We start from the raw sequence: 18591 nt of genomic DNA on the forward strand, positions 1-18591 counted from the left end.
GTGAGAGACGAGACAAAGACTCAATTTGGGTGAATAAGGAGACCGAGATACAACACACTTGAGTCTGAGACAAAAGCATAGGGAGAGAGAGAGGGACTGACGCACAACACGGTTATGAGAGTGGAGCAAGGCGCAGGATGGATTAGAGAGAAAGTGAGGAGAGGGGAACAAAGAGTAAACCATTTGAAAGGGGAATAAAGTAAATAAAGCAGAGGCATTTCTGATCATAAAGTAAACTGGAGGACACGTATAGAAATGGTTTCTCTCTCCTTATGGTTTTCTTGATTCTAAGTATTATAAATAACAATGAGGATGAATCACAGAAGCGCATAATGGATTGAGCGATTAGAGAATGGAATATAAACATTACGGTATTTGTAAATAATATATTTTGTGAAACGGAGCTTTAGAAAAGCATCATGTAAAGATATGGATGACTGATCAAGAGATTGTTTTAAGCGAAAAGTGAACGGATGCAAAGATTAAGAGTAAAGGACTCTAAATAATTAATTGGAAGTTATATGATTTAAGCATCAAGTACGTGTGCACAGGACTCGGAGCGTAACACTAGTTCGATGGGGTGCGTTTTGTCAGCAAACTGTGCTGACACCCCGAAAATAAGTCACTTAAATGCTAAAAAGAATCATTATTATAGAACGGTGTGCTGGAAGGAGCTGGTGACCATACAAGGTGCATGAAACATGAGTAAGGGAAAGGAGGAAGAAAACGGATTGAACTAGGGACAAAGATGAACAAGCGGTGAGACAACAGATGGCACCAGAAGGGAAGTCCCAGAGAGAAGTGGCACACACGATAGGTGGGGGTGTGGTGTGAGGAGGTGCAAGAGTCATGAAAGAGAGAGAAACAGCACCCAGAGGATGAGAGAGGGAAAGAGAGACAGATGACCTAGCGGAGGAAGGTGCAAGACTAACGAGATCGTGTGTCTGAGTGATGGGACTAAGGCACACAACTGATGAGACTGCGACAAAAGACAGGTTTGAAAGGGGACTGACATACAACACGGACCAGTGAGAGGAACAGGCACAACGTGGATGAGAGAGTGCAGCGGGGCACTAGATCGATGAGAGAGAAGAGCGAGACACCTGCAAGGGGCATAATTAGTGAGACATCAGTGGGATGAGAAAGAGAAGCAAGATCTAAGAAAGGTGAGTGAAGCACAAAGATTGGTTACAGAGGAGACTGAGGTCCTACGTGGATCAGAGAGTAGGACAAGATACAACACTAATGAGAGTGTGGAGTGATGCACCTACTGCAATAGAGCGGAGGGAGACATGAGTGGGATGAGAAAGGGGTGCATATTTTATTTCTGAAGATGTAACATGTTAAGATGTTTGGCCAATGAGTGATGGGGCTGAGGCAATAGGCGGATGAGAAAGGAGACAAGCACAAGAAGGCAATGAGGCGTGAGAGATGAGACAGATGATTCAAGAGTCAGAGGAAAGAGAGAGGAAAATAGCCATCTGAGAGATGGGAGGTGGGAGTGCAACACAAGACAGATACATTGAGGGCTGTGACTCACACTGTGCCCAAAAGAACATTAGGAAAAGGCATTGGTTATCAGCAGTGCAGACAGACCCCCTTCGTACTGCTGCATGTGACAGAAATCTACGCTCTCAGGTCACCTACCAAGCCAATATTTTCCTATGGGAGTGAGGCCTCACTGAATTGTCTTCTTTGTGGCAATCCCAAGCAAAAAATATTGTTTTCTCATATTGAGTGTGAGCTTATGGCCAAAGCAACAAAGGCCACAACCAACTGAATAATTTCTTAGTTTTCATGTACGAACGGATAAACTGTTTATGTTTGCCGATGGCCCTTGGGTTATCTTTCAAAATAAATAGAGGTGCGGGCTAACATGATGTTCAAATGAATATTGAGATGAGGCATTGAATATGTACTGGGCAGACCAGAACCCCTTTGGGCACCTAAATAGGGACTGTGATTTTTCTACCAAGGAGACACAGGAGGTTGACATCTTGGCTCATTGGGTCAACTAATGTTTGATAGCATGGAGGAAGCATAACAGAATGTCCACTGTGCAAAAAATCCTGGCAAAATCTAATTCAATGCAATAAGTTGATGAGCCTATTAGGAGCAGCGAGGCTGTTCCTTCCACTAAATATTTACTAAGGGCATGCAGAGTTTGAAAATGTTTTGTTTTATGTTTTCCTATGCTCCTGGGGTGGTTACTCGCCAGACTAGACTGGTCGAAAATACAATTTTGGCTAAAAGTCATTCAGAAGAATCTCTCCAGGATGATTTATACATAAAGGCCTCTGGGCAGCTCAAATTCAAGATAACTCTAATTACCCCCCTTAATCACAATACTGTAGGGATATACAACTGAATGTCTCACTCCCCGTGAGCCATTCCTGTGCTAGGGAGTTAGACGAGAATTGTTTGTTTACATCAAAATTCTCATAATTGCCATGTTGTGTGAGGTCTTCAGGCCAGTCAGCCAGAAGGAAGAAAGTCTGCCTCTCCAAAGAGTACCGAAGATTTGCTGAGATTGACAATATATGTTTTGTTATGCTTTCCTGTATTCCTACATTGTTATTGCTCCTAAAGCATTTTACTTCAAAGCTGAATTTTGTCCAAACTTCATTCTGAAATTTGTTGTCTGTGTTCATACATTCGGGAAACTGAAAGTCATGGAAACCCTATGTATTTATTTAATCTGCCCAAAGGCACGTGGAAATTTACACATGCGACAGTCTTCCCAACACATACCTTTGTTAGGGAACAAGACTATGGGGGTTATTCCAACTTTGGAGGAGGTGGTAATCCGTCCCAAATGTGACGGATTTACCACCAGCCGTATTACGAGTTCCATAGGATATAATGGACTCGTAATACGGCTGGTGGTATATCCGTCACTTTACCGTCACTTTTGGGACGGATTACCACTTCCTCCAAAGATGGAATAACCCCCTATATTTTTAACAAAGCTATTAAAACAAAATGAAAACAATCTAACCCAGATGCCGTAGGCTCCGCATTGCAGGCATTAAGGGTAAGAGAGTTGTGTTTAGCACCAGCATATTTCTTAGGTTGTTTATGTCTGTCGTCAAATAAGCTGAGCTCCCTGATCAGAGATCCTGCAACTTTCAATGGGAAGCCCTTGTATTACACTGACTTGTGCAAATCACAACTGCTACCAATACTCTCCTATGTGTGGTATTGACAGGACATGGGGCAGTCAAGCCAATCTTTCTTTTATTAATATTAGGGCATTATTTGAGAATGACAATACAATATTGAGCAGTTTTGATATAACAATTTAAACATTTGCACATTTTAATGCTCATTCAGGGTGCAAATAAAATCTACAGTAGGAAATGTTTCATAAATATCATTTACATGGGCGTTGACCTGTACAAAACAGTAATACGTGTTCGATCGACCTAATGGTGAAATATTAAAACTATTTGGCACAGGGATGTGCAAGCACTCCAGGAATGAAAGTATTACATTCCCCCAAAATTACTCACTCGCCGTTGTTTGCCATTTTATGAGTGGAAATAACTCCTTGTAATGCTCCCACCCAAATCTTCGAGTGAATGTGATTTTATACAATATTAAGTCACATCTCTTAAGTCGCTCTGAATACCTCTACACAATGATACTTAACATGCAACTTGCTTGTATCCCACTCCTGGCATACACAGCATCTCAACCTCTGCACTGTCGTTGTGAAAGGCAGAGTTATAATCTGAAGGCTGGGGCAGTAAATGGACACAGTTCTGTAAGAAACTGAAGAGTTACCCACCAGATTTTGTTTTCCAGAACACGCTTACTCATATTTAAATACATGTGCTCTCGTTCTTCGCCAGTAACGATGCTATTCCTTTGCCACGGCAGTCTCTCTCATTCCTTGCAAGGCTCACATTCAGTACCATAGTAGGGTATCTAACTCTTTACCATAGTTCGCTCTCTCATTCCTGGTCTGAGCAAGCTTTCTCATTTATTCACTGCTACAAATCTAATTCTATTCCAAAGCATGCTCTCACATTTTTATCCAAAACAGGCTCTGCCGTGGTTTTCAAGAGAATGCTCTTTAATACTCTGCCAACGAAGGTTATCTCATTTTTTGTCATAGGAAGGTGTGTCATTCTGTAGAGATTGGGGGCTATGTGTAAAAAAAAAATAAGAATTCTGATTTCCAAATTTCAAATCTTACAGAATCGCACTTTAGAAAGTGCAATTTTTCATGTACCAAGGAATGATTTCCTAAATAGTTATTCTTAATGGGTTCGCAAATCGACCTACCTCTTAAATGTTAATGAGGTGGGTCGCAATTTGAGACCCATTAGGAATCGTGGCCATCACAAAGATGGTGGCCTGCTGAGGTTCACAGACTACCTTGTCTGTGATTACTTTTTATTAAAGCAAACTATTATTAATACAGCCCGTTTTCCTTAAAAGAAAACAGGATGTGTTTAAGAAGAAAAATTGAAACTTTGAAGTTTCATTTTGTTATCATTTTTTAAGAGTGGTCTAAAAAAATATTGTTTTTTCCACTCTCAAAGGGGAAGGGATCCCAGTGGGACCCCTTTCCATTTGCAAATGGGTTACCACTTCCTTCAAGGATTCGGTAAAGTTTTAATGTCTTGTGACCCTAATTGGTCACAAAACATTTATACATCCCATCCAGATTCATTATTTGGAAGAGGCACCCAAATCACGCCCCTCCCAAATATCAAATCATGTTACCGAATCGCAATTTGTACTTTGCATATATGCAACAGCCTGATTACGTAATTTTCCACTGCAAAAATGCTTTGTACATATGGCCCCAGCTGAGGTAAGTAATGTCAAATTTGCGCAGAGTTACGCACCTGCTTTGGAAACGGAGCTGTCAAGCATTGGCCCTTCGTGCAATAAAAGCAAAGGAGTAGGCACTGAGAACATCCTATACGCAACCCATTGGTGGCCTGCATTATGAACAATGTAACATGTTGATGCCAGGCCTTGCTCATCTGCTTAGCTTCTACAACACGAGTCTGATCGATTGTCAGTGTTTTATGTCAGATATTAGCATATTGCGGGATGGTAAAGCAAGCTGATTACATTTTTGGCATTCCTACAGCTGCACCTGTACACATTTAGATCTTGCAATGCGATTGTTTAGTCTGCTGAATAAGGCAGTGCCTGTGTGGGTTTGTGTGTGTGGTGCACAGCAGATGCTACATCTGACACATTACCAACACTTTTAAATTAATATTTAACTTATTGTTGAGACTTTTAAATGTGTAAATATATACCTCAATATTTCTAATAACTGTAAATCAATGTAAGAATCTACATTAATCAAGATATTTTGCCATTACTGTAAATAGAATTCAATCTCCCTAACTCAATGCCTTCTCCAATTAAAGATTCATTTGAATGAATATCTTTACTAATCAAAACCTTCCTTGACCCACTTTGCAGAGCAGCTAGGTACTTATATCTCAATGTCTTTTATAAATGATCCGCAGGTAACATTACACGGCAACGATATCAAAACACTTCTACAAAACCAACAACCATTAAAAGTCTACACCTCTGCATCTTGGGAGAAAAGTGAAACATTAATCATATGCACAATAGTGAAGATTTGACCATGTACTATTCGTACCCCAACAGGTCTACTGTAAACTGTAAATGATACTGTGGATGTACAAAAACTGTAGCTCCAATACCCCTACACCGCATCCTACAAATCCTACAAAGCTCATTGTAATTAAACCAAGAACTAGACTTAGCTAGGTGTTCGCCGGCCTATGAGCTATTACTCTTTAGGTGAATTCATATAGTTCAGTGCGAGTACTTTTACATCCTCTAAGATACTTCTTAAATAATAATGTGGGAGTACTTGAGCTGTTTTAGGATCCCATGAAACCCAAAAAAAAACAGAACCCAAACACTATTTATTTAAGGTGCAAATCTCATTCAATGGATTACTTTCACGCTTTGCACGGTGCCTGTAGATGTGCTTCTAAGAACCTCTGGCTCCTCTACACCAGTTCAGTTTTGAAGGAGAGTGCTAATTTTATAGGATTCTTACTTACCTCATGTTACCAGTGTTTACCACTGTTGCTTCCTCGGGAGCTTCTCCAAGGGGTGTGTGTCGCTCTCTGTCCCACTGAAGAAATGCCCCTGTGCACTTCAATTTTTATCTCAAATGCTTATCAAGTCATAAGTTGTCAGAATGCCATTGGGTAAAAAGTAACTTGAAACAGGCGCGTGAGTAGGAGGGGATTCATGTACTTGAATTCTGAGGCACAGGATCCAATGGACTACTGGGTAGTGAGTTTGCTGGGGACTTTTGTGCCCCTCCCATGTATTTTTCGAAACGTGCTTCTTCAGCACCTTTGAATCCATTTTGTTGACATAAAGGTGCTATTCAACTTTTGTACAGTCCATACTACCTGACCTCGGTAAGCAAAAGCCTATCATTTGGTGACCTGCCAGTAAGTAGAACAAACATGCCCACATCTCCAGTTAATAAAGCAAGAGGAGAAAACAGAGGAAGGACATGGAAAGAAGTGAAATAGGGGCAAACTTTCCCTTTAAATGACTGGACACACTTGCATTCTTATCCCAGCAGAATATGGTGCACTATGTTTTTTGGTTATCATGACATGTTGGATAATAACCAAACAAACTTTAAAGTTCAACTCGACAGAGCAGACATAAGGCCTGATATAGAGTTTGGTGGACAAAGTGCTCTATCACAAAAGTAGCGCATTACCCTGTTCGTCTCATTTAGAGGCAGGCAGACGTAAGCTTTCTGATAACAGAACCCCTTTGGTTCCTTCTGCAGAAAGTTTCCTGTGACGAGTTAAGGGCCATTGGAGGAAGGGCATCCTATTTAGAGTCTGGCAAAACAGTCTCTTTTTCTATACCTGTATGGCCTCTATGTGTATTAATAGATGAATCTTTTTCATAGTTTGATAGCACATGCTCTCTCATGCTTAACTGGGCATCCTTTGCTTGGCCTGGATCTCATTCACTGCTTGCGGAGGCTCATATTCCGACCCACAGCAGCTTCTCCCTTTCCTTATCACAGAAGAGTCTTTCATTCGTTGCCTAAAATGGACTATTTCACTCTTGACCTAAGCAGGTTTTCCTCTCTTTACCAGAAGGTGCTCTTGCATACTTTGCCAGAGCATATTATTTCATTCTTTGTCACAGTAGACTCTCCCTCACTTGGTTAAAACAAGCCCTCTCATTCTTTGACAGCAAAATATGTAATTCTCTGCTAAGCCAGGCTCTCATTATTTTGATAGAAAATAATCTCTCATTCTTTTCTGGGGCTTGCTCTCTGATGCGTAGACAGAGCAGGTTCACGTACTTATTACATGTTTCATTTTCCCCGGTGACATATTCCAATTGGCATTCAAAGATGTTGCCAACACCCAGGTCAGCACTGTACAGCTGACTTAAATATCTCAGTCAATTTCACATCCTTCAAAATGGATACTCATATACCAGAAGTGGTAACCCTTCGATGGTTTAAGTACAGAAGAAATCCTACCTGATTTCACTTCAGAATAGAGGTCAATGGCCACAGAAACCAAGCATTTTCACACTGGAAATGCAGAGGTTAGGGCAAGCTTCTATGGTTCCATTACATACTGTTACCTTTTTCTGACTAAACGTAATCATTATGGATACCACATAGTGTACCAGACACTCTTTACTAGATACATGCACGATCTTTGCAAGTTTAAGACCTCATTAGCACTATCAAAGTTAAGACTGGAGGTTTTTCCCACTAAGCAGGACACTGGGTATTCAGTCTGCAATGGAAATATGGCAGTTCCAGCTTCCTTGACCCTTCATGGAAGATGGTGAGAAGGTTGAGCCAAGATACAGTGTAATACACCTGCCATAGTTGCAACAAAGATATACGACCAGATGTGCAAAAGTGTAATTTAGCATTTCTTAAATAGCGACTTCATAGAAATTGCTATTTAAGAAATGCAAAACGCTAAATACAGAGATACCGATCTCCCAATAGCGATTCCTACAAAGAAATCTGTATCAAGAAATCCTGTTGCATTTTAATCAATGCGCTGGTTTTGCATTTCCTAAATAGCGATTTCTTATTAGGAAAATGCTATTTAGGAAATGTAAAACCTGTGATGGCAAAGGGCAGAAGGCCCCCCTTGGTGCACCCCCAAAATATGGGTGAACATGTAGAGCACACATATGCCCAAAGGGCATGTATGTGGTCTATTGTAATTTTAAAGCACTTTGGGGTGTTTTTTTTAAATTACACCTGGTTTGATAATTGCATCTCCTAAATGCCTAAGTTGCCTTTAGGAAATGCTTTGTACATCAGAACAGGAATCGCAAATAGGGAATACCTATTTGTGATTTCCTATCCTGGGAATCACAAATTGCGATTTCTACAGGTAGGAATTACAATTTGCAATTCCTCAAGGGCCTTTGTACATAGGAAAAGGCCATTTACATTTCTTAATGGCCTGAAATACCGATTCGGACCGTTAAGAAATGCAAAAGGGCTTTGTACATCTGACCCATAATGTCTAGTCATGTTTATTTTCTATAAAAAGAACAGTAATGTCGCAACATCTTAGGTAAATAAGCATATCTTTGGGAAAAAGAAGGACCTAACTATGTATATCACAAAATTAAAAAACTGGGAAGGCTGAATATGTGTGTTAGAAACAATATTATTTGTGATCATTAGCTAACTGGGATTGCTTTGATGCTCATTATTAAATTGAGGCTACAGATAATGGCAATTCACCTGCCATTACACAACCTCCTAAACTGACTTTGAAAAAATAGTTGAATGCAATTTCTAGACAAAATGCACTAGTGTAAGATGCAACATTTAAAGAAAGAAGCAAAATCCCTGCAACATAGTGGGTCAGAGATTGGGGCTGAAAGGTGTGGGACCAGATAAATCTTTTATCCTACAAAAAACTTTGGTGGTCATTACAACCCTGGCGGACGGTGTTAAAGCGGCGGTAAGACCACCAACAGGCCGGCGGTAAAAATTTAGCAATTATGACCGTGGCAGAAACCGCCAACAAAGACAGCCACTTTAACACTCCGACCACCACGGCGGTACAAACAAACAGCGTGGCGGTCACCGCCAACAGACAGGCGGAAGACAATGTACCGCCCACAGTATCACAACCTACCAATCCGCCACCTTTTCCGAGGAGGATTCACCGCGGATAAAAACACGGCCATTTCAAAGGGAAAACGCTCACCTCTACACTCTCCACGAGGAAGGAGGGCATCATGGAGCCGGAACTTCATATTCTCCCAGCACTAGTCTTCCTGCTCTTCTACGAGGAGCATCAACGCCGGCGGCGAAGACCTTGGTGAGTACTGCACCTACGACATAGGGGAGGGGGGAGGCAAAAACACAGGGACACACACACTCAACACCCCAACCCCCACCCTGACCCTGACCCTCACCCACTACAACACACACACCAATGCTTATCTATACATTACAGTAACACCCCCCAACTCCCCCAGAAGAATGCAAAGACAAAAGGAAATGAGTGGAACCATTGTAATATATCAAAATACAGTAAGCAAATATATACATATATATATATATATACACGATAAACAAAATATACACCACGATTAGTAGTGCAGGTATTGCACCATTCATAGTCTGTGGACCACTGGGCCCAAAATGCATGGGCGAGGCCCACACAAGATACCCGATCCAAACGGAGAGAACACTGCAGGGGCATCAGATAGAAATACAACAGGCACCTCAGGGGGAAAGGAAGGGGGGACACCTCAGCCGGATGAGTGCACCACACCAGATCCACGAGGGGGCTCCATGCCCATTGATGTATCCTGGGGAGTGCAAAGCCACAGTCTCTCAAGTCTCTACAGTGGGTGGTTTGCCCACTGTACCATCCTGGGGAGTGCAAAGACACAGTCTCACAAGTCTCTTCAGTGGGTGGGTTGCCCTCTGTTCCATCCTGGGGAGTGCAAAGCCACAGTCTCACAAGTATCTACAGTGGGTGGTTTGCCCACTGTTCAATCCTGGGGAGTGCAAAGCCACAGTCTCTCAAGTCTCTACAGTGGGTGGGTTGCCCACTGTACCATCCTGGGGAGTGCAAAGCCACAGTCTCTCAAGTCTCTACAGTGGGTGGGTTGCCCACTGCTGCATCCTGGGGAGTGCAAAGCTACAGTCTCACAAGTCTCTACAGTGGGTGGGTTGCCCACTGTTCAATCCTGGGGAGTGCAAAGCCACAGTCTCTCAAGTCTCTACAGTGGGTGGTTTGCCCACTGTACCATCCTGGGGAGTGCAAAGTCACAGTCTCACAAGTCTCTACAGTGGGTGGGTTGCCCACTGTTCCATCCTGGGGAGTGCAAAGCCACAGTTTCACAAGTCTCTACAGTGGGTGGTTTGCCTACTGTTCAATCCTGGGGAGTGCAAAGCCACAGTCTCTCAAGTCTCTACAGTGGGTGGGTTGCCCACTGTACCATCCTGGGGAGTGCAAAGCCACAGTCTCTCAAGTCTCTACAGTGGGTGGGTTGCCCACTGCTGCATCCTGGGGAGTGCAAAGCCACAGTCTCACAAGTCTCTACAGTGGGTGGGTTGCCCACTGTTCAATCCTGGGGAGTGCAAAGCCACAGTCTCACAAGTCTCTACAGTGGGTGGGTTGCCCACTGCTGCATCCCGGGGAGTGCAAAGCCACAGTCTCACAAGTCTCTACAGTGGGTGGGTTGCCCACTGTTCAGTCCTGGGGAGTGCAAAGCCACAGTCTCTCAAGTCTCTAAAGTGGGTGGGTTGCCCACTGTACCATCCTGGGGAGTACAAAGCCACAGTCTCTCAAGTGGATGCAGATCTCCACTGGTTCTGGAGGGGGACTGGTGCCCAGAGTGCTTCATCCTGTGCAGGACAGACAGAGTGGATGCATGTCTCTACTGGTTCTGGAGGGGGACTGGTGACCAGAGTGCTTCATCCTGTGCAAGACAAACAGAGTGGATGCATGTCTCCACTGGTTCTGGAAGGGGACTGGTGCCCAGAGTGCTTCATCCTGTGCAGGACAGACGGAGTGGATGCATGTCTCCACTGGGTCTGGAGGGGGACTGGTGCCCAGAGTGCAGCACTCACCCCGTGATGGTCCCAGTTGCGTCACTGCCCCTGCTGCAAATGGGCTAGCGGTGCTTTCCATGGCGGTCTTTGCCCTGTTCAGCAGTCCTTGGCCTGTTCAGCAGTGCTTGAGTTGCCAGTGTCTGACCTGTTCAGCGGTGCTTGCCATGGCGGTCTTTGCCCTGTTCAGCGGTCCTTGGCCTGTTCAGCGGTGCTTGAGTTGCCAGTGTCTGACCTGTTCAGCGGTGCTTTCCATGGCGGTCTTTGCCCTGTTCAGCGGTGCTTTCCATGGTGGTCTTTGCCCTGTTCAGCGGTGCTTTCCATGGCGGTCTTTGCCCTATTCAGCGGTCCTTGCCATGGCGGTCTTTGCCCTGTTCAGCGGTCCTTGGCCTGTTCAGCGGTGCTTGAGTTGCTAGTGTCTGACCTGTTCAGCGGTCCTTGCCAAGGCAGTCCTTCATTGCCCAGCAGGGCTGTGGCTGGTGGTCCGTCATGGGTCAGCTGGGCTGTGGCTTGCAGGGCCCTCCTGGCCAGCTGGGCTGTGGCTGGCGGTGGCCTCCTGGGCAGTGACGATGGGGCTGGCGGTGGCCTCCTGGGCAGTGACTCTGGCGGGGGTTTCCTGGGCAGTGACTCTGGCGGTGGCCTCCTGGGCAGTGACGATGGGGCTGGCGGTGGCCTCCTGGGCAGTGACTCTGGCGGTGGCTTCCTGGGCAGTGACGATGGGGCTGGCGGTGGCCTCCTGGGCAGTGACGATGGGGCTGGCAGTGGCCTCCTGGGCAGCGACTCTGGCGGTGGCCTCCTGGGCAGTGACTCTGGCGGTGGCTTCCTGGGCAGTGACAATGGGGCTGGCGGTGGCCTCCTGGGCAGTGACGATGGGGCAGGCGGTGGCCTCCTGGGCAGTGATGATGGGGCTGGCGGTGGCCTCCTGGGCAGTGACTCTGGCGGTGGCCTCCTGGGCAGTGACTCTGGCGGTGGCTTCCTGGGCAGTGACTTTGGCGGTGGCCTCCTGGACAGTGACGATGGGGCTGGTGGTGGCCTCCTGGGCAGTGACTCTGGTGGTGGCCTCCTGGGCAGTCACTCTGTCTTCCTGGGCAGTGACTTTGGCGGTGTCCTCCTGGGCAATGACGATGGGGCTGGCAGAGGCCTCCTGGGCAGCGGGAATGATGGCGGTCTTCTCCGCCGTGCTACTCCTCCCAGACTTTGGAGATTTCTTCTGCCCCTTCCCCACCTTGGGGGGAGTCACAGCTGAGTCGACACTCCCCCCGGGACCACTGTGAGCGGCTTGGCTGGCTGGAGTCTTCCCCCTCTCCCGCCGGGCACTGTCCAACTTCTGGTGATTCACAGGGGGGGGGGAATGGCTGTGCTGTGGCTCCGTGCCACACTGGCTGGCCTGGTGGCCGGTGAACTCCACATACCTGTAACAACAGGCACCACTGGTCCCGGAGATTTTTTGGCTGAGGTGCTAATACGGCACCTATGAGTTGGACGGTGGGGGGGTGGTGGGAAATAGGTTAAGGGTGGACAGGAAACGTTTTTTGGAGACACTGGGACGGGTAGCTGGAGGGGGTTTGGGAGTGGAGGAAGAGGTGGTGGTTGTAGGAGGTGTACCTTTTGTGGATTTGGGTGAAGGTGCATGGGCTGGAGGCTGTTGTGAGGAGGATGGCTGTTGGGTGGGTGTGTGCCTGCGTTTGTGTATCTTCGGAGGGGGCGTCACAGACACACTGGGAGAAGACACAGAGGACGTGTAAATGGCAGTGGGGGTGGTGAGTGCACGTGAGCGGGGTGTGGTGGTGGGTGTGCTGGTGCGGGACGTAGTGGCTGTAGTGGTAGTGCATGCAGGTGTGAGTGTAGACGAGACTGGGAGGGAGGAGGGAGATGAGGAAGAGGGGGACACAGTGGAGGCAGTGGATGTTGGTGTGTCTGTATGTGTGTGATGCTTGCGTGAGTGCCTGTGGGATGTGTGGTGCTTATGTTTGCCTGAGCTTCCCTTGTGTGTTGAGGTGTATGCAGGCTGGTCTGATGGTGTGCTTGGGATAGGCAGAGGTACAGGGGATTGGGTCTGGGTGGAGGAAGTTGGAGGGGGGAGGCTAGACACAGGGACAATGGCTGCGATCAGTGCTGAGGCCGGAGTCTGAACGGTTCGATGAAGGGCAGCCTGACCAGAATGAATGCCCTCCAGGAATGCATTTGTGTGTTGCAACTCCCTTACTACACCCTGGATGGCATTCAAAATGGTAGACTGCCCAATAGTGAGGGACCTGAGGAGGTCAATGGCCTCCTCACTGAGGGCAGCAGAGGTGACAGGGGCAGGGGCTGAGGTGCCTGGGGCGAAGGTGATGCCCACCCTCCTGGGTGAGCGGGCACGGGGCGAAGGCTGAGGGGCTGCTGGGAGGGCGGTGCTGGTAGGGGGGGTGGCGGCTGTACCTGTAGAAGTGGGGGGCACAGATGTTGCTGCCACCACAAGGGAGCTCCCATCGGAGGATGAGTCTGTGTCGCTGGTTGCAGATCCTGTGACCGCTGTGGTGCTCCCCTCGCCCTCCGTCCCACTGGTGTATTCTGAGTCTGTAGTGTGGCCCTCCATGGCCATGTGGAATGCAGCTCCCTGGTGCTCCGGTGCCACTGTACCTCCGCCTGATGATGCTAATGTACACAAGAACAGGGAGACCCCAAAAGGGGGGGGGGGTAACTCCAGAAGAAAGACAGGTTGAGTGCATGGCTTACCGCCACAGTTGGCGGACAATACAGACACAGCAGCCCCCTGCACTACAACGCGCTGTTGGGCTCTACAGATCCAATTCCTGGGAAATGGCCTACAAGGCTATGGACGACATCTGCACACATAGATGACACAGGGGCATGAATACCTGTACTTGCCACTCTACAGAGGTGGGGTGGGGTGCCACATGGCCTGCGTTGTGGAGGGGCCTTGACTACGGAACTCGCCCTGGCCTAGGGAAACCCACAGCCCTCCTCCCCCACCCAGACACCTTCACTGCGCATAAAGTCCGCTGAATGAGAGTGTACTCACCCCCTTGTGTCTGCTATGATGCCCTCAAGCGCCCATCCAACTCAGGGTAGGCCATCACCAGGATCCTGAACATCAGGGGGGTCATGGTTCGACAGGCACCCCTCCCACGTTGGGAGGCCATCCCCAGCTGAGCCTCCGCCGTCTTCTTGCTCCAGCGGCGAATGTCCTCCCATCTTTTATGGCAGTGGGTGCTCCGTCTGTGGTGGACCACCAGGGTCTGGTCGTCCTTGGCGATGGCACGCCAAATATCCTTCTTCTGGTGGGCGCTGACCTACATGACATGTACAGGGGAAGAAGAAAAGTCATTACCAACTGCACCGTCAAAGTGAGTGGCCCACATCCCTACCCTTGCCATGTGGCACATGCATTCACAGTCCTTCATGCACGCAGAACTGTGCCCCCTTCCTTCTTACAAGTAGCCCTCTCCACACAGGCATAGCCCATACAACATGCTCCCTATGTACTTACCTGTTGGTCTGGAGGACCGTAGAGTAGCGAGTACTGGGGAGGACCCCATCGACGAGCTTCTCCAACTCCTCTGCAGTGAAGGCAGGGGTCCTTTCCCCAGATGCACAAGCCATTGTCTCTTCCAGACCGAGGTCACAGCAGCACTTGCAGTGTATGTCCTCTCCTGTCAAAGATCAGGTATCGAGTGATTCAACAGTCAGAAAATGGCGGTCACGTCTGCGGCGGTCACGTCCGCAGCGGTGCGTACCATCACCGTCGGCGTACATCGTCATTGGCTCCTGGGACCCATAGGGTCCAATGTTAACCAATGCAGCATTGCGCCGCGGTCTTCGACCGCCTACCGCGACGGTGTACAATGCCAGCGCAGTTACCTCACATCCCATTGTCCCAGTTTAGAGGTCAGGCAGCCGCCATTTCAGGCGCCCACATGGCCTAATTACCAACTGCGTCACACATGCCTAGGCCTTGTCTCACAACACAAATACAGGCCACATTTTGTGTATGAATGGTGTTCTGTGTAGACTGTGGGTACATACCTCTGAGTTGTTTGACTCTGTGGTCGCTGTTGTCCTTCATGGGCACCATCCGCTGGGACATGTGAGGAGATGGCGGCATCCTCCGGTGTACCGACCGCTTGTGGACCTGTCGACAATGGAGGAAAGAAGTTTGATCATCACCTACAGGTTTGACCGTGCCACAATCCAGGAACTGTGTACACATTTGGAGCCTGACCTGATGTCAGCAATCCGCCATCCCACAAGAATCCCCCCTCAAGTGCAGGTGCTATCAGTGTTCCATTTCCTTGCAAGTGGGTCATTTCAAACAACAGTGGCCATGGCATCAGGGATGTCACAGCCTATGTTTTCCAACGTGTTGTCCAGAGTGTTGTCTGCCCTGCTGAAACACATGCGGAACTATATCGTTTTCCCTCAGGTGGAGGACTTGCCTACAGTGAAAGGTGACTTCTATGCCATGGGACATATCCCCAACATCATAGGTGCCATTGATGGGACCCATGTAGCTTTGGTCCCCCCCCCCCACAGGAGTGAACAGGTGTACAGGAACCGGTAGAGTTATCATTCCATGAATGTACAGATGGTATGTTTGGCAGACCAGTACATCTCCCAGGTAAATGCTATGTTCCCTGGCTCTGTGCATGACGCCTACATCCTGCGGAATAGCAGCATCCCTTATGTGATGGGTCAATTCCAGAGGCACCGGGTGTGGCTATTAGGGGACTCTGGTTACCCCAACCTGTCATGGCTACTGACCCCAGTGAGGAATCCCAGGACCAGGGCAGAGGAATGCTACAATGAGGCCCATGGGCGGACTAGGAGGGTGATCGAACGCACCTTCGGCCTCCTGAAGGCCAGGTTCAGGTGCCTCCATATGACAGGTGGATCCCTATTCTACTCACCAAAGAAGGTGTGCCAGCTGTATGCTTCACAACTTGGCTTTGCGACGACAGGTGCCTTTTCTGCAGGAGGATGGTCCAGATGGCGGTGTTGTGGCAGCTGTGGAGCCTGTGGACAGTGATGAGGAGGAAGCAGAGGAAGAAGAATTTGACGACAGGGACTCATCCAGCAATATTTCCAGTGACACACAGGTGAGAAAACATTCCTGCCTACTACAAGTACTTTAACACTTCCACCTCTATCCTGTCTGTCGATTTCACCCAGTGTATGGTCACTGAGTTGTCATTTTCCCTTACGGTTTCACAGGTGTGGTTTCCAACGTGTGTCATCTGCTTAGATTCCTGATGGACTTGAGCTGTGTGACATAGGTATGTTGACATTACATTTGAAAAAGCATTTTGTCACTGTAATTGCTAATACACAATTTCGAATTCACAGACTGACTCCAGATTGTTTTGTGCTTCAAGGGTGTTTATTGAAGTGCTCAATGTTGGAGGGGGTTGTAAAATGGTGAGGGGGGATGGTGGAGGAATGTCCATGGCAGAGTCCAGTCTATTAGTCTCACAGGTGCATTGCCCATATGGGCATAGCAGTTCCAATATAGACAGGGTTGCAAATTGGGACAGTGGTTTGACAATCAGGGTGGTCTTATTTCGTGGCGGGGTCTTGGCATCGTGCTCTGTCTTGTTCCTGGATCTCAGGGACCGCTTGTGGGGTGGTTCTCCGTCTGCAGGGGGTGGGGTGCTGGTGTGGGGGTCCTGTGGCAGTGCCTCCTGTCCACTAGCATCGGCGGAGGTGGTGGGCAGTTCATCGTCCATGCTAGTGTCAGGGGCCCCTTGGAGTGCCACAGTGTCCCTCCTGGTGTTAAGTATTTCCTTCAGCACCCCTACGATGGTGCCCAGGGTGGAGCTGATGGTTCTGAGTTCCTCCCTGAACCCCACATACTGTTCCTCCTGCATGCGCTGGGTCTCCTGAAACGTGGCCAGGACCGTTGCCATTGTCTCCTGGGAGTGGTGGTACGCTCCCATGATAGAGGAGAGGGCCTAGTGGAGAGTGGGTTCCCTTGGCCTGTCCGCCCCCTGTCGCACGGCAGCCCTCCCATTTCCCCTGTGTTCTTGGGCCTCCCTCCCCTGGACCGTGTGCCCACTGCCACTGCCCCCAGGTCCCTGTTGTTGTTGGGGTGGTGGGTTATCCTGGGTTCCCTGTAGTGGTGGACACATAGCTGATTGACGTGTCCTGGGGACGGAGGTATGGGCCCGCTGGGTGGGTGCTGTGCTGGTGTTACCAGAGGTGGAAGGTCTGTGGTGGGCTGTGCCTGTGTGAGGGGAACCGACTGTCCCGAGGCCCACGAATGGTCCGGGCTGGTCATCTGGATCCAGTTGAACTGAGCTGCTGTCATCATTGTGGGCCTCTTCTGTGGGTGGGGTGGAGATGTCTGGAACCTCCTTTCTGGTGACGTTGGGTAGTGTTCCTGCAGGGATGTAAAAGCATGATTATTGCATCTGTGTGTGTCATGGTGTGCAATGGGTGGGTGACCGTGTACTCCAGTGCTAACATTCCTGTGTGGGGGCTTGTGTGATGATGGTTGAGGGGGGTGTTATGGGTATGTGCAGTGGGCATGCTTTAGTGATGGGTATCCATGCTTTGTTGTGTCATGCAGGGCTTGGTGCTGGGATGTGTGGTTTGTGTTATTAGTACATTTGTGAGGAGTTGGAGTGATAGGGGAGGGGGCGAGGGTGGGGTCTGTGATAGCATGCAGGTTAGGGTGGGGGATATGTTAGTTAAAGGTTTGACTTACCAGAGTCCATTCCTCCACTGACTCCTGAGAGGCCCTCAGGATGCAGAATCGCCAAGACCTGCTCCTCCCATGTTGTTAGTTGTGGGGGAGGATGTGGGGGTCCGCCGCCAGTCCGCTGTACCACCAGGTGGTGTCTGGAGACCACGGGACGCACCTTCTCCCATAGGTCGTTCCACCTCTTCCTGATGTCGTCCCGATTTCTTGGGTGCTGTCCCACTGCGTGGACCCTGTCGACTATTCTTCGCCATTGCTCCATCTTCCTTGCAATTGAGGTGTGCTGAACCTGTGATCCAAATAGCTGTGGCTCTACCCAGACGATTTCCTCCACCATGACACTGAGCTCCTCCTCCGAGAACCTGGGGTGTCTTTGCCGTGCCATAGGGTGGTGTGGGTGATGTGTGGGGTGGTGTGTGTGGTGATAAGTGTGGTGATATGTAGTGGTGTGTGGTGTTTTGTGCGTGGAAGTTGTGTGGATGATGGTGTTGAGTGCCTGTGGCTGCTAGTTTGTGGATGGTGGTGTCTCTCTCTGGCCTTCTTTCTGAATTGTTGGTAGTAGGGGTTTGTGGGTGATGTGGGTGTGTGTTTTATATTGTATTGGGTGTGTGGGAGTGGTGTGTGTATGTGTATCAGGTGTGTGTATTTGGAATTGTCCAATGTGGCGGTGTTTTGTAGAAGTGTGTGTATTTTGAGCGCTGCGGTGTGTACCACCAGTAGAATACCGCGGTTGAAAGACCGCCGCGTGGATTCGTGGGTCGTGATAGCGTGGGCG

The 18591-nt window shown here is 48.5% G+C and overlaps 1 protein-coding gene across 2 annotated transcripts in view; it reads right to left on the reverse strand.

The window, feature by feature from the left end:
* Positions 1–6174, reverse strand: part of LOC138302007 (uncharacterized) — a 187355-nt gene extending 181181 nt beyond the window's left edge. For both annotated transcript variants that reach the window (XM_069242430.1, XM_069242429.1), the window contains exon 1: positions 6075–6174. In XM_069242430.1, coding sequence (XP_069098531.1) covers positions 6075–6079 — 5 coding nt within the window. In that variant the 5' untranslated portion in view covers positions 6080–6174. The remainder of the gene's footprint in view (positions 1–6074) is intronic.
* Positions 6175–18591: the final 12417 nt, after the last annotated feature.

The sequence above is a fragment of the Pleurodeles waltl genome, chromosome 6 (genome assembly GCF_031143425.1).
Source record: "Pleurodeles waltl isolate 20211129_DDA chromosome 6, aPleWal1.hap1.20221129, whole genome shotgun sequence".
NCBI classification, from domain to species: Eukaryota; Metazoa; Chordata; class Amphibia; order Caudata; family Salamandridae; genus Pleurodeles; species Pleurodeles waltl.